The 16,375-nt window shown below is 35.2% G+C and overlaps 1 protein-coding gene and 1 non-coding gene across 2 annotated transcripts in view; both read right to left on the bottom strand.

The window, feature by feature from the left end:
- Positions 1 to 13,094, bottom strand: part of dnr1 (E3 ubiquitin-protein ligase defense repressor 1) — a 28,237-nt gene extending 15,143 nt beyond the window's left edge. The window contains exons 1-2 of the mRNA XM_081738213.1: positions 12,815 to 13,094; positions 7,514 to 7,704 (exon numbers count right to left, since the gene is read on the bottom strand). Coding sequence (XP_081594339.1) covers positions 7,514 to 7,704; positions 12,815 to 12,901 — 278 coding nt within the window. The 5' untranslated portion in view covers positions 12,902 to 13,094. The remainder of the gene's footprint in view (positions 1 to 7,513; positions 7,705 to 12,814) is intronic.
- Positions 13,095 to 13,957: 863 nt separating this feature from the next.
- On the bottom strand, positions 13,958 to 14,031 carry TRNAT-AGU (transfer RNA threonine (anticodon AGU)). The gene has a single exon. It is a non-coding gene; the product is annotated as a tRNA-Thr (tRNA).
- Between the last annotated feature and the right edge of the window lie 2,344 nt (positions 14,032 to 16,375).

Here is a 16,375-nt window from a genome sequence, read left to right as displayed (position 1 = left end):
TACTTCCAAGTATTATGTCCTTCCCTCCTTCCCCTCTCTTCTAACATTCTGTGAATGACTGTCCGAAACAAATATAGTAAGTAAAGGGCCATAAACCCTCCTTCCTTCTCGCAGAAAATGGATATTGGCCCGATTAACAATCAGTTCCGTTTGGTTCGGTTTCTAACCATCAAAGACTGTTCTAATAAATGTCCATTTTCAACTAGAATTTCCCGCATTCTCGCCCATGCTAAGAATTTTCCGTTTTGTGGGAAATTTCCCGTCATCTGACAACACTGAATGCACCAACTGATCCTCACATACTCCTCCGTTTAGGTACACTACTCAAACTGACTTATGACCTGTTCATACTTTTCATATTAACAATTAGGGATCCTAAGGACTATACTGTATAAGATTCATTGTGATTGCATCATAAACAACAATATTCCGGAAACTTTTCGAATGCCCCTCGTATTTTATCTTCATCAATGAACTGAAAATATCTAAAATTTAATTCATGCGGTATTAATGTGTGTATTTGTATGTTTAGTCATCCTCGTATAGCTAGAGAGAAATGTGAAAAATTCTCATTCATGGTTAAGATTTCTCCTGCTGCCAACGATCAAAGCATGTCTTATTATTATTATTATTATTTTCTTTCTTGTAAAACGCAGAAGGAAGAGCTATTACAGTTGCTACGATGCTACAAATAGATTCGATAAGTAAATATTTCATGACCTTATCGTTTGCATTCCACTGTGCGAAGCTACAATCTACCCATTTTATTATTCGTGGCTATCAGAATTTTACAAGCATTTATGATTGAACTAGTACAAGATTATTATTATTATTATTATTATTATTATTATTATTATTATTATTATTAAGTATTCTGCCTTTCGGGAGGCCCTGGAACAAATTAGGATTTTTTTCAATTAGTATAAGATATGTATTATTCCAAAAACTCAGCACAAACCCATTTTGGTTAACATCCAGTGAGGATATTAAAAATCACAATAATCATGGGAACTGATTCAGCAACAACCTTGGGTACATACAATGGCCGGTTGGTCAGGCATTATTGTTACCAAGTTCCCAACAGCTTACTAATTATGTTATTTGTACTTATATTACAGAAAATAAATACCAGTTTTATGAAAAAGAAACAATAATAATTTAATAGCCTGGGTAGTTTGTCCTTGACACCCGTACAACTGCAACACAGAAACACTCACAGCTTCTTTCCTTTGATCCAAGGAGAAATCTTAGTGGCTACAAACTAACCAATGGCCCAGTGATGAGTCAGCCTTAACAACACTTCTGGTCGAAAGTGCTCTCGAAACCCTAGACACAGTTTCCATCCGTGCAGCCTTACAGCATGATCACAAAACTCATTTTCTTTTTCTTTCGCCGCAATCGTAAAAGAAGAAGAAAAAAAACAGTGCTGGTGTGAGGACAGAAAAAAAATAGGTAAGAGGAAGGAGGCGAGGAACATTGCATGAGAACTCTCACGTACGAATCTGACTTCTGTCACGTCAGCATTTTTTTTTTTTTTTTTTTTTTTTTTAAACAATAACCATTGAAGGATGTTTGGCACATGTTCTTGTTCAAGCAAGTAATAATTAAAATTGTTAACCTTCTTGTTGTGACTGCAAAACTTTTAATGCATACAATTAATTTAAATAGAATAAGACTGTGATACATTTAGATTTCGCAAAAATGCCATTCACTGTAAACAGAATAAGTATGTGTTCTAATGTTACAAAAGCTTCAGAAAGTAAGATACGATTCTCGAGATGATACAAACTCAGCGGCTTTCCGTTCATTTTATTATTATTATTATTATTATTATTATTATTATTATTATTCAAGTTTCCACATCAATTCTGTTGCTACATTTAAGTGGAAGTACATTTTTAATGGGGAAAAGAAAGTTTTAAACACTTGTTTGAAATGAAAAGTTTTGTATCTTTTAGTGGCCAATTAGCTAGCAAGCTTGTCCCGGGGATCGATTCCCGTCAGGAGTATATACCTTACATAGAACTCCCGAGTAGGAGTTTGAATTCCACTTTATACAGCAGGTATCGTCTTTAACCAGTCAACCACAATTTTAACACCACCTCAAGCAAATCTCACAATCATGTTTAGAAATTATTCTCATTAACAAAACACACACACACACACACACACACACACACACACACACACACAAAGAAATCTTTTAAGTTTTACATCCCACGCATATGCCAGCTAGGCTAAAGGAAACTGTGATGAAATGGTGAAATGAAGTGGGAGGGAAAAGGAAAAACCCTGAGAAAACCCACGCACACGATGTTTGCCCACCACAAAGCTAACTTGGCGCGAGCGGGGATCGAACCCAGGACCCCATGCACCAGATGTAAACGCTCTACCACTGTGCCACCACAGCTCTCTCATTAACGAAAAGTAGGCCTATTCTGTAGTCAGTTTTGTTGTCTGCTCCAACCACTTTCATTTACAAAATGAGACAAAGGGAGAAAAATTCTTCTATGAAAAACCTGAATATGACTTATAATGCGACTTTATCCAATAAAAACTAATTCTGGAGGAGAAGCCCTACTTCGATACCTCATTCTCAATATGAACCTGTCACCTTCATGTTCTAACCATTACTTCAAGGTGTTTATTGGTTTTTCACTGATGATCAGATAAATTAACTAGTCTAGTTTTCTTCTTGGGCCTTCTAATAAATCTCATAGCTATTACATATTCTCTATTATTATTATTATTATTATAGAATCTCAAAATATAAAGGAAACAAAAACTAAGCACAACACAGCAAATCTAATGGACCTTCAACGCAACTTGGCAACTCCATGGTAATCTCCTGCATAATGTCCATTCACGATGACCTTGAAACACTGAATTAACATCTGAAGCAATCACGCCCGGTCGTTCCCCAGACACATTCAAAATAAAAAGGAAGAGAAAAAGCAGATTCCAAATTCATTTGTACTCCTCTGCTTCATAACAACAAAGCAGATCCAATCTTAATAGGCCCACAATTGTTTTGATTGTATTTTCTTCTCTTGACGTTACTCGTATCCCTCTCATATATATTATCCATGCGTCGAGTGTTGTGTGTAGCATGTGTGTAACGAAGGCATGTATAACAGAAAAACGCGAAGTCATTGCTTACTTAATTCGCTTTGTCATCTTTCTCTGTATTGGTGATTTAGTCGCAAGAAAAAAAAATAGTGCTAACAGATTTTGTCAACAGATTTGACCACTGGTTCCGATACCAAGATGATGTTTACTCTCTCTCTCTCTTCACTTCTAACACTTCGTGGCAAGTATGAGTGCCTTCCGTACACGTGGTACGGAGTTCAATCCGCGGTAAAAGGCTAGTCTGAGACCAACCTGAATAATGGTTTGGATTGCATTGTAAGTAGCAAATCTATCTTTACCTTAATACTGGAATGGGAGAAACTATTCAGGTAATGATGAATTCACGACCATCTCTCAAGATTCCGGGTCAAAACATGGTCACAATCACGTTAAAAGTAAATTCATTGCAATTGTCCTGCCAGAATAATTAAAATGGGCTTCAACGGTTTTCTTCAATACGAAATTAATCGATGGCAGAACACTGAACTCAATCCTTTTGGACTTGCGAAAGAAAAAAAATGAAACCTTTAATTTTTACGTCCAACAGTCATGCTGGTTAGCTAAAGGATATTTATGAGAAATGAATGAAATGGTGGAATGAAGGAAGTGGGAACAAAACGGCAGAACTTCGAGAAAGCCCACGCTCACGGTGTTTGTCCACCACAAAGATCACCTGGCGCGAGCTGCGAACAAACCAAGGACCCCATGCGCCAGAAGTGAATGCTCTACCACTGAGCCACCGCGGCCTCGAACTTGTGGAAGAGATAAGTAGAAATACGAAGTGGAAATTCTTAGATATTGTCAAAATAGTATCTAATTTAGCAGAAACACAAAATTGCCTTCCTAAGCTTGAGATGTCATAATATGACCAACGGTATTATAGAAAAGTAGGTCTTACCATACCTAGATGATCTGATGCATTATTTTACAGCATTTTAAAACTGCATACAAATGATTCGGTAATCCAAAATATAAACTGATTTTTATCGTATCATATTGAACCTCTTTGTGGTGGTGGTGGTAAAATCCTAAACGAAGTTCGTTTTCTAAGATTTTCCTTCCATTTTTACTTTCTTTTTTAAATCACTTATTCATGCACTTCTATGCAGCAATTTTGTTTTCAGAATATTATACTTTTTTTCCGCCGGTAAAACGTAAAACTGCTGCGACAAAACTTTTTCAACTTAATTTTTTATACTTTGAAATTACTATAGCTTAGAATGACTAGAATTTTCAAGAGCTTCACATTGAAATGAAAAATGAAATGAAATCTCTAAGTTTAACGTCCCACGGTTATGCCGGTTAGGCTAAAGGAGACTGTGATAATGAGAAATGAATGAAATGGTGGAATGAAGAAAATGGGAGGAAACGGGAGAACCCCGAGAAAACCCACGAGCACGGTGCTTGTCCACCACAAAGTCCACACGGCGCGAGCTGGGATCGAACCAGGGACCCCAAGCACCGGAGATGAATGCTCTACCACTGAGCCACCGCGCCCCCTAAGAGCTTCACATCGTCAAACAGTACGTTTCTAAGGTAGATGTCAATGCGAGTTAAGGTTTTCTTGTAGGAATTACTAACCAAGAAGGTTATTTTGCATCATACATATACTACGTGATAAAACTTACATCGTAAAATTTAATTATTACCGTCTGTTTCAAGAAAATTAGTATGATCTATTACGAAATATATACGTAAGATGATAAGTATCCAATGTTCTGACCACACATCATCCAATTATAAAAGCAATCTTGTTGCTGCCCATTGCCCATTGTGGGCAATAATGCGTAAAAAGTTAACGTTTTAATTTTCTAATCTGATGAATTTCAACAAACAGCCTTAATTTAACAATGTCGTAATTAAAATTCCAAATCAAAGTCTTCGCAACAACCTTCTGCCCAGTTTTATTTTTAGATCAAAGCAAATATATCACCATGTAAAAATAGGGATTAGCTAACCATGGAACTCTACTATCTTTCTTCCGTGCTCTCGAACGACATATTTTTTCTTATCTGAGATTAACTGTGAGAGGCAATTGTAGTCTTAGGAAACGAACGTGCCAACAGCAGCCATGGAATTACGGATGTCCTAACTAACTTGACGGACCGATGTGTGATAATATAGCTTATTAGATTCAAACAGTATTCCAATGCAAGTTATCAAAATCAAGATCCGCTCAATAGTATATTCCTGGCTTAAACTATTGGCCACGCTATTAACGTTCTCAGTAAATCACTCAATATCCTGTGCAGTTGAACAATCTAGGCGCCATCATACACTATTACTTTAAAAGGGCTATTTCTATTAGCAACTTCCCATCCTTCACGCGCACCATGTAAAGAATAAGTGTATTACCGTATAACGGCTAAATGATTCATTATATACAGACCTCCTAATGCTTCATCAACAAACTTTTAACACCTACTACATATGCTTACACGATGCGAATTTTCTTTGACTCATGGGAAAACCATACGAGAGAAAGAATGGAGCTTTGCGAATAGTATAGAGCGCTTTGGAATATACTACTCGCTATACTGTTACTTATAGAAGGCACAAACAAGTGCTGTAAGAAAGCACATACTGACATCCTATATAAATCCCCTTTATGGAAAATGAGCTCTTACCACAATAATATTAAAGACAAGCGTGAAGTGACAGATGTGCTCAATATATCTGAAAGAGTGTTCAGGAACACAATTTGTAATCTGATAAGTGGAATTAGTGAAACAGTAAAAATTTCTGTTCTCTTTTCTGTAAGAACTAATGTCGTTTATAATATATGTAAACACTGATGGACAGAATGCCTGTTGTGTTGTTACAATAAATAAATAAATAAATAAATAAATAAAAGGAGCACACTGCATGCAGCGTTTCCCTCGCGAATTGCACGGTAGTGAGGCTTCCGTTATGTTGGTTCAATCTTCTTATTCTAGATAAAGGTGAGCTTTATCGTGGCTAAATGGTTCGCGTACGCGCTGTAGACCAGGTTCGATTAATGAAGGAAGCCCATCTGGTTCGGATTTCTCGTTGAGCTTCTAGCCCACGTCTTACATAGCCTCGCTGGTGAAAGGGACGCCAAATTCAAACCTAATCAACCCAGTTTTAGTTAGAAGTTTGTCGCCTAGGTGTAAATATGTTATCTAGACATTTGTCTTTCTATGTGTCCAACAGAATCCTACCTTCTCTATATAACAGATCTAAGCTTCCGAACCAAGTTATTCATTCAAAAAGTCAAAACTGAAACAAAAACACCATCTTTAACACCGCAAAAATAACACTAATAACAGCTTCGGTCATAATTATAACAGATTCATAGCTTATTTTATTCAATATCTAACAAACATCTGCAAAATTCTCAAACTAATTACTAATTAGCTTCAATTATTATCCTTAGCAAACTACACAAGTGGACTCCGCTTAATGCAATTTATCCTTTTACGATCCATGGTATGTTTTCATACTATAATGCAGTGTTGTCTTTAACTGCTTATTTAGGTCCTATAACAGGCATTTAAGGACTTTTTTAAAATTTAATTTTATTAATTTATTTGTTATTAGTCAAGTCAGATATGGACCAAAGAACACGCCACATGCGTTTCGGAACCAGATGGTCAACTCGGTGGCGCAGAAATATGACGTCACGTTGTTCTATCTCTCTCTCCCTCGGCAATTTTCAAAAATTTTTCCCGCCTGTAGCTTTCAACATAACATATTGAAACTTTGGACATTTATTGTGTATGTAACTACGTATTTTCCCCAGCGATTTTGAGATCCACACAACATTCCAGGACCAAAAGTTTCAAAAAGCAATTTCTTAACTAAAATTTCCCGGTTTTCTCCGATTTTTCCGTTTCTGGTGCATGATACGAACAAGCGTGTGGTACCGTTGGAAAGGTTGCTATATTCTTTATAATAATAATAATAATAATAATAATAATAATAATAATAATAATAATAATAATAATAATAAAGGTATGAACCATGATCCTACGATAAACAGCAATGAAGCAGTACCTGCTTGACAAAGCCTAAAATTTACCTTAAAAAGAGAGGACCGTAAAAGGGCTAATGGAAGCATTACTTTTGAATCTGTTCCACTCAACGATTGTATTCAAAATATCTACTTTTGTTAAGGAACTGGTGTTTTAGCTAAGATTCTTTCATCCTCTGTACCGATGAATAGCCTATATATTAGTATGACAATTAATGGAAAACTGTTCAGCCTTCAAAACGCCTATATACAGCAACTTGAAATTGGCCTATTAAGAACGTCTGTTGTATTACCAACAAAAAGCTGTTTACTTTTCTTCATATAGATATTAGCATATCTCGCTATGCACATCACAGCATAAAACGCTTCAGCATTAAATGTAAATCTTACCTCGTAGCCTCTTGAAGAATCAAGTGTGGAGGAACCCAGAATTTGACTCTAAGGGAAAACCTGTAGGGCTGGCCAGCCACTTGACGATCTATTTGGTTTCTCAGGTTCAACCATAATTCCTCCCCCTTGGCCGTATGGTATTTCAATCCGAAATAATCCTCTTCTTTTGATATCCCCAAGTTCTTGCACACCTGGGGCAAGAGAAAACAAAAAAGCACAATTAATGAGGAAAAGTCACCAGAGAAAGTCTAGAAAATAGTAGTACTTTATTCCATCACAACTTCACTGCTGTACATTTACTAATTAAAAAAAAAAAAAAAAAAAAAAATCGCTAACTTATTGGATGACAATTTCCGGAAATTTTCGACTGAAATTTGTTTATCTCTGAAGTTAAAAGCAACCAGCTTCATTGTTGTGTTGAAGGCCAGACTAACCGCTTACGACATTACGTAAGTACATGATCCTTATAAAGCGTTAATTGGTTGAGTTCCTTTGTTCTTTACACACCTAGTAACTACACTCGCATCAAACAGAGTGCGCGTGGACAACGCAGCCAAACATATAATTAGCGACATAATGCAAAAGAGCCTTCAGATCTCAACGTGGTGAATGCTAAGAAATTTATGTAATGCATTTACTAATGGCTGTTCAAATACTACTCTAAGACACTAAAACATCACCTAATGAATTGTGACAGAATATACAGCAGGTATGAAAGACTGGTCTACTTTCTGTCTAGCCTTAAATCTAAGGAATAAACTTTGTAGGGCCAGTGAGGGTAATTATGAGACAGATTTTACAACTTTTCCACGTTATTCAGCTTACATTAGTCTTGAAAGCAGTTGACCTAGGCAGCAGTTTATGGTGCCAATACAGTAACAATTTGCTGCTACGAAATTTCCTGTCGCCTTATGTGATGATGAGTAAATGTCAAATATGTGCTCTCTCAATTTCCCTCCAAAAGGGTAATTATGGGACACTAGGTGAGTAATTTACGAGATACCTATTGTCCCGAGGTTTCTGATATTGAGGTATGAAAGACTCCACTTGTGAAACAAAGAGGTCTTTGTTATTTTGTGTTTATTACAAAAGATATGCAGATATTTGGATTTGTTACAAGAAAATAAGAAAATGGAAATAGCTACTAATATTACTCTAACATTTTTGACTATAATAGTAGGCTAATAGCCTATATTAGATAGATTCAGGTTATAAAACAAAGCTTATGAAACAAATTTAGACCAAGTCCTAGGCTATTTTCAACAAAATAACCTAGGTGTAAATTATTGATGACGATTTAGCAGTTTATCTGGAATAAATGAAATGATAACATTAATCTAGCATGCGTCTCGTAATTACCCACCTTATAAGCAAAATTAGATTAAAAATAATAATAATAATAATAATAATAATAATAATAATAATAATAATAATAACTGAAACGAAAGCCCAAGGGACAAATTCAACTTAACCTATAACTGCTGACCTACCAGGCTTCCACCAACACCCATTGGTTTTACAAGAGTACATTACTGCACGAGTAGATATAAAAGTTAATTATGGGATTTCAAATTTCAAAACACATTTTTTGTGAGAGAGCTTGTTATAAAAAAAATGGTACATCCAAACTTATGTAAACAAACTTAAAAATGTAGACAGAGCATTGTGAAGGATATTACTAAATGTCTGTGCTCTTAATTTGTATTTCCCTACAGTGGTTTGAGATCAGTGAGGGGTGCGTCATAATTACCTGCCACAGGCAGTGTCTCATAATTACCACCACTAACCCTACACTAAACTCGGCGTAGTTCTTTATATTGATATACTGTTCCCATGAAATCATTCTCCCACTAACTTTTTGTAGGGCAGAGAAAAATGTCAATTGACAATATAATTGTATTCTCTACCCTAGAGCATGAACAGTTAGAAGAAAGAATTTATTTCCATACAAAACAATTGAATTGAACAGTATTACATTCATATCTCCTAGCAATATACACGTCCACATATTTTCAGAAGAAAACAATACTGTTTGTACTTGTATTCAAATCACAAACTACCAAATTTAACAACTATTTGTTACAACCATATTTAGTATCTCTCATTACTGGAGAGCTGATTAGGAACGTAACAACAATCTTTGAAATTCTCCTTTTCTCAACCTTCTTCTCACATAAAGTTCCTGCTTCAATAAAGATGGATTTGCATTGTAAATAGAATGTTTTTATTCTCTTCCTCTACGAAGGTGTTTAAATCTATAACCAGTAAATGTATTCAGTTGAATACAATACACAGTAGAGTGCACAATGCATCGAAGTGCATACGATAACAAACGAAATTTGAGGCACTGATATGAATCTGAAGACACATGAATACGTTGGACAATTAAATAATGCTCAATTTCAAAGAATAAAGGTGTAAAATTGGGAAATATTTAAGTAATATCTGCAACGAGTAAATATTTTCACCTCCCAAAAGAGAAAAGTTAAGTCGTACAATGCCAGGCTGTAATCTCTTCTAGCTGTGTATCAAGTACTAGACTGAGAGGTCAATATTTCAATATTAGCAACAGTTTGCTTGTAGCTTCGAGATCTCAGCAAAGCATTTGACTGTAGAACATATTTTAATTAAAAAGCCAAAAGGCTATGGATTTCAGGATATAGGCCTAAGTCAAATTCTTCAAAACACATCCAGAAAGCCGTACACAGCATGTCGATGCAAATGAGGGTACTCACAAATACCTGAATTAAGATATGGTGTACCTCAAGGTTCTATTTTGGGACAGATAATTTTTACTTCATGATAAACGATATACCAGTACGTATCGGTGCCAAATCGATCCTGTATGCTGATGACAACTTTCCTAAACAACCAATAATTTAATACACCTTAAGAAACAAAATGAATATATATTGGTGCCAGCAACGAAGTGCTTTGAAAATAATGGATCTCTATTAAACAAATAAAAACTAAAACATTTATTTTGTTTGCTCCAACGAAGAGGAAGATAATACGAAGTATCTTGGTATTATGCTAGGTCTTGGGAGCCTCATACAAAATAAGCTATGTATACAGCAAATTATCAAGGAAAATATGAATTACGACGGTTAAAAGTCACAGTACCAAAGAATTACTTACGAACTCCTTAATTTACATGTTTTCAAAGTAAATTAGCGTATGGTTTCATATTTTGAGGCAACAGCAATCATTTAACATTGTACTATTACAGGTGCTTAAAAAAATGCTATTAGAATAATTCGTGGGGTGTCCAATAATGAGCATTGAAAACAACTGTTTGCTAAGTTAAAAATTATGACTGCTCATGCGAAACAGAAGTTTCCATAATGGTTTATGGACAAAACACACCACGTAACACTAGATCTTGTAAACAAACTGATACATCATATTTTAGACTATCTAAAATTAAAAAGAAAGCCATGTAAGTGCATATTTAAAATTTATGAACATGTTGCTCACCTACGTGCATCATTTGCTCGTAGATACATTCAGAACTATGTTATGGTCTAGTACCAATGCCTTTTTACAATATTAATGAATTCGTATTCATTGAAGCTCTAACTCAAGTGGTCTTTAGTGTTACAAGAACGTAAATTTTATTGTTTACAAGTACCTATGATATATAGTGATCCATAAACCATATCTGTATCTTTCAACTGACGATGTCCATAGTCTAGTTATAGGCTTAACGACAATTAAAATATTTTTATATATATATATATATATATATATATATATATATATATATATATATATATATATATATATATATATATATATATATATATATATATATATATATATATATATATTTCTATTAGCGTGAGCAATTTTAAGGAAAGCACACTGAAATATGATCATGTAAAACTGATACATACAATCATAGTTTCACTTTAAACTATATCAAATGATGCATGCAGCTTTAGTATTAGCCTATATTTTTAAAATTTAACATTGATGGACATATTCCTTTAAGATATTGCAAGTATTTTACATTTATGGAATATCTTTACGGAATTACAACACCAAACTATTCAGTTTTGCACAAGTGTATAAAATGATTTATAATACCAATCTGTAGCAACTTGAGCTGACAAATACTAGTAACACACTGAAGCAAGATATGATATATATATTTATTATTATTTGTACACAAAAGAGGGGAAAAAACTTGACAGGTCAGGCAAAAGGGATAAACAATACGATCCCAGACAAGCCCAACTCATTTGATGGTAGATAATATAGTTTTACATGAGTTAATCGGCACAATCTCGTTTCCTCCCACCGACTCATTCGTACTCTGTTAATATAATTTGTCTTCGTTCTTGAGACATGAACATAATTTCTTAAGGTAACTGACAAAATATTTTGTTCCAAAAATAACTAGGCTGTTTTTACTTACTGTTACTAGGAAGATACCAATGCATTTTACGACTTGTATAAACATAAAATGCATTCATGTTTTATTGTAGCCAGTTCCTGATGTCGGAAGACGAATGATTAAGGTATGTGAATGATGGAAGAATCGATGAAATGAGAATGTGAGAGAAACGGGAGTACCTCGAGAAAATCCAGGGACGATTTTGTCCACCACAAAAAAAGCCGAAAGGTGTCAGAGGTCATGTAAGTGCATAAAATAGATGGGAAAAAACGCAGCAAATCTAGATTGTGTAACTTGGACTTCTAGTACGGAGAACATCCCGGTAGTTAATAGTTAAGATTCTGACATGTCAAAGAAGCACACTGGAATGGTACCTTTCACTCACACACAGAATCACTACACACAACGCTATAAATTCATTCCTCGCTAATCCATCGCTTGAAATTATGAAGACTCAATAAAATAAAAGTATTGAAAGAATAGAAAGAAATGATCTGTGTACAAATAAATTTATGAAAGGTATACTGCAACCAGAATTCAATAAAAGAAAAATATCTAAAGGAGAGGAGTTTTAAATTAAAAAAGCAAGTGTTACTAAACTTCACCCTTAATCCTTTCGAATACGTAACTTTCGCTTGCGTCATTTGAATAGTAATTAAATTCCTTGCAATATTTACCATATTTTAAAGCGTCAGGGAACTACATGATGTAGGCAGTGGGTCACGTAGACAGGTTCCAAAAGCAAATGGAATCGACCATCTTAAACTCATAAGCAAAGCTGTTCACACAAGTTTTATCTTCTATCTTTATAAGCAGCTTGCATTAATTGATGAGGAAGTAGTTAAACTATCGTTTGTGACAATCCTAATCTAAACTGAATCCAAAAAGAGAAAACTGTTTACCTTCTCCAAGCATTCGTGCCCCTTAGCTTTAGGGTCCACCTCCACCTCCAAAATCACAGCGTTTGGTTGACTCACTAAGCACCACATGATTATTTATTTTCTCTTCTAATATCCAAGTCTCATTGTATGGATGTACAAACGGTTAATACTATTTATATTCTTAGTTCTAAACACAATACTGCACACTTTTGCAACCATCACTCTGAACGCACCAAACAAAGGGCGAACACTGGCTCATTTGCCCAGCTCCTGCGACTGGGTCGCTACACTGTGTCCTCTCGCTGTTCACGTGCACAGCTCCACAAACAACCAATGGAACGGCTGTGGGTGGAGCTTTGGGCTTCACGGAAGCTGCACATCAGCTGGGAACGATTGTTTACTAAAGGTGGCAGAAGAGTTTTCTTTTCTTTTTTCTTTCTTTCCAATGGCTTTCTTTGTGATTAGTGCATTCATAGGTATTACCGTACCCTACGTTTATTTTGTTATCTTCGTCTACAAAATCTCAAATCTAAATTTACTACTTGACAATGAAGTATAAAGCCGGATTTCTTTTATCAGCTGTTGAAAGAAGGGGAGAGAATAATATTGCGAGAATTCTGTACAGCATTAATTTTGTCTGTTTAATAATAATAATAATAATAATAATAATAATAATAATAATAATAATAATAATAATAATAATAATAATAATAATAATAATAATTTATTACAGGTCACACTTAAAAATATAATTTTATATGACACATTACCGACACAAGCAATGTTTATTTGACGAGTGAGTCTGTTTGAAATCGTGTCCTTGAGCGAAGTGTAAAAGTTCTCATTTCCTTCCCCCTACCCATAAAAGGAAAGTTAAACACTTGTCGCTTAGATTTTTGGCGCATTGCATTTTGTATACTGCTATTTATATTTTTAAGAGAAGATTTTAAAAAAGCTAGGTTTACTATGGACCTTCAAATAAGCATATCAATGCTTATAATTGCTATGAGAAAACAAACTGTGTAAGTATTTCTATTAATTACAAGAAAAAAATATTGTAATTGTGGCCTTATGAATTAAAATATACAATGGAGGAGTTGAACTTAAAAAGTCACTAAATGCTCAGAAATGAAATTCAAATTGAAAAAAGTTGGAAGTAACTTAAGGCACCGGAGGGATTCGAACCCTCGATCTCCTGTTTACTAGACAGGCGCTTTAACCAACTAAGCCACGGCGCCGCTGTTTCGCTGCACCTACACAATTATCCCAAGAGTATGACGCGAGAAAAGAAAGTGAAAAAAAAGTCATATGCGAGAACGAGATTGACAGTAGGAAGCAAGGACGATATTAGATTCCCACATATCTGAGGCAAAAACTCAGGCGCTTACTTTTCCTTCCTTTTCGAGGAAAATTAATATACAGGATGGACCAAAAGTCAGCGGACAAGCCTGTAACAGAAAAGTATGTTGGGCTAGAGGTCCGTATTGGCCATATATGGTGAGAGCGAACCTAAAGAACACATGTGACCATAACGACCGCCATTTTGAATATCAATTTATTTTTTAAAAGAAAATGGAAGGTAGGCATGCGGCACATGTTTTAAGACTTTTTTTTTATCAGGAATGCAATGCTGCTGTCCATTTTGTCATATCATTAACCGTTGATGAATTAGGGCCTGTTTTATCCCTTTGTATACCACCACAACACATGCTCGAAATGACCAACAACAAATGACAAATGAATGATTCCTGATCAGCATATAGTCTTAAAACATGTGTCGCATGCCTACCTTCCATTTTTAAAAATAAAACGATATTTAACCCTTGGGGATCTTATGGTACAATTTGTACCATACGGGGTGTTTCATGGTACATTGCGTTATGTAGAAGGCCGATGTCCTTCTCCATCATCTGCCTATCGAAATGCAGATGAGGGGCACATTTGCATATGGATATGTAAATATAATGATTTTGTGGTATAGTTAATTGCTTAACATTAGCATATTCAGTGCATATTTATTTTAATATTATTAGAAATGAAGTGTGAAACACCAAGCATAGTACGTAAATATTAATACAATATTGTATTATATTGTATTTATTTCATTTGTGTTATTTCATTTATTGGCATTATATAGCGTATTAAATGGGTTGCATATAATTACTGCGCCATGGCATAATGTATAGCTTACAGGGGATGAAGGAAGAAATGATATTTAAATCATATATGAAGGATTAATTAATAAGAAAATAAGCAGATTCTATGGGAATCATACATGAATTTCAGAACGCTGGAAGATAGAGCGAACGCTGAGAAAGGTTTTTTCTTTCCCGACTTGTTGTCGCCGAGAGTTCATGATGTGAGGTCCTCACAACTCACTATGGAAGAAATCACCAGAATAGGAGCTAAATAAGAATATTCATACACAGGAAGTAGCCTATGGACTTCCTTGGTGGAAATACACTGACGTTGATACAGTGGGTTGAAACACATCGTTTGTATTGTTTCAAAAGCCATAAACTTTTTCGCTTCTACATGCGAAATTTTAGCTTTCTATAAGTGTGAGTTTCGATGCATCGAGCACCAGCGTCACTTCCTCCCCCCCTTTCACCAAAGACCAGTAACGTCAACCAGCGAGCCTTTAGCTTGTTTCCCAAAATGCAACACCAATTTGAAAATGTATACTCTGATTTGACTTATTTTATGTGTATAATATTAATATTTACGTACTAAGCTCTACACGTTCTTGGAAATACCGCATAAAATTCTGATTTATTTTATCAGCGTGATCCCTAGTCGTACAAGACATTTGGATCTTGTAATTTTCAAAAAGTAAAGTAAAACAAAGATGTTTCCTGCATCCCTCTCCCAGCAAACATGGCGACATTAGTTGCAGACAGCTTAAAGGACGGCCTCTGGAAATTGAGCTTACTGCGGCTTATGGGAGAGATGACAGTGTGTATATATAATGTCAATGTATTCTTTATATATTTTCCTTTAATTTTATGTATAATAACATATGTTTCTCATATTAATTTGTGCGTAACAAGTGTAGAAAAACAAAAGTGTGTTAAAAACTCTCATAGTTTCTGCTGGGAGCAAAAGCTTCTGTGTTGACCGTCCTTGGTGTAGGGGCAGCACATGTCAGCAAAGAAAGGGTGAATTTGGCTACGGAAGGTAGCTGAACAAGTGCATTGGCAAATCGGACCACCCAGAATATCGCCTAAAGGCAGAGAAGCTTTTGTCAAAGGTTTCTTGCGGAAGCGAGTTTCTTCGTTTCCTTGTTTTTGGTAAAGACATATACTCGGTTTCATGAGGGAACGGGTAGTTCAAGTTGGAATCGAGAGGCGACAAGATATAGTTTTTGAGTTAGAAGGAAGTCACTTGACTTCTCTTACATAGAGTTTTGATACCCGGGACAAGGTGTGAACAAAGTCCGGTTCCCCTGGATGGTCCTGTGAACAACTGTATACGCGAGTGTGTAGAACTCAGTTATTCTATATGAAGTTATAATCAATTCACAGAATGTGTAAGCCCTACACATATCTGGAGTTAATACATATCAGTGGTGATAATTAAATC

The sequence above is a fragment of the Thermobia domestica genome, chromosome 2, assembly GCF_964235325.1.
Source record: "Thermobia domestica chromosome 2, izTheDome1.hap1.1, whole genome shotgun sequence".
NCBI lineage: Eukaryota > Metazoa > Arthropoda > Insecta > Zygentoma > Lepismatidae > Thermobia > Thermobia domestica.
This window is presented reverse-complemented; position numbering and strand designations above follow the sequence as displayed.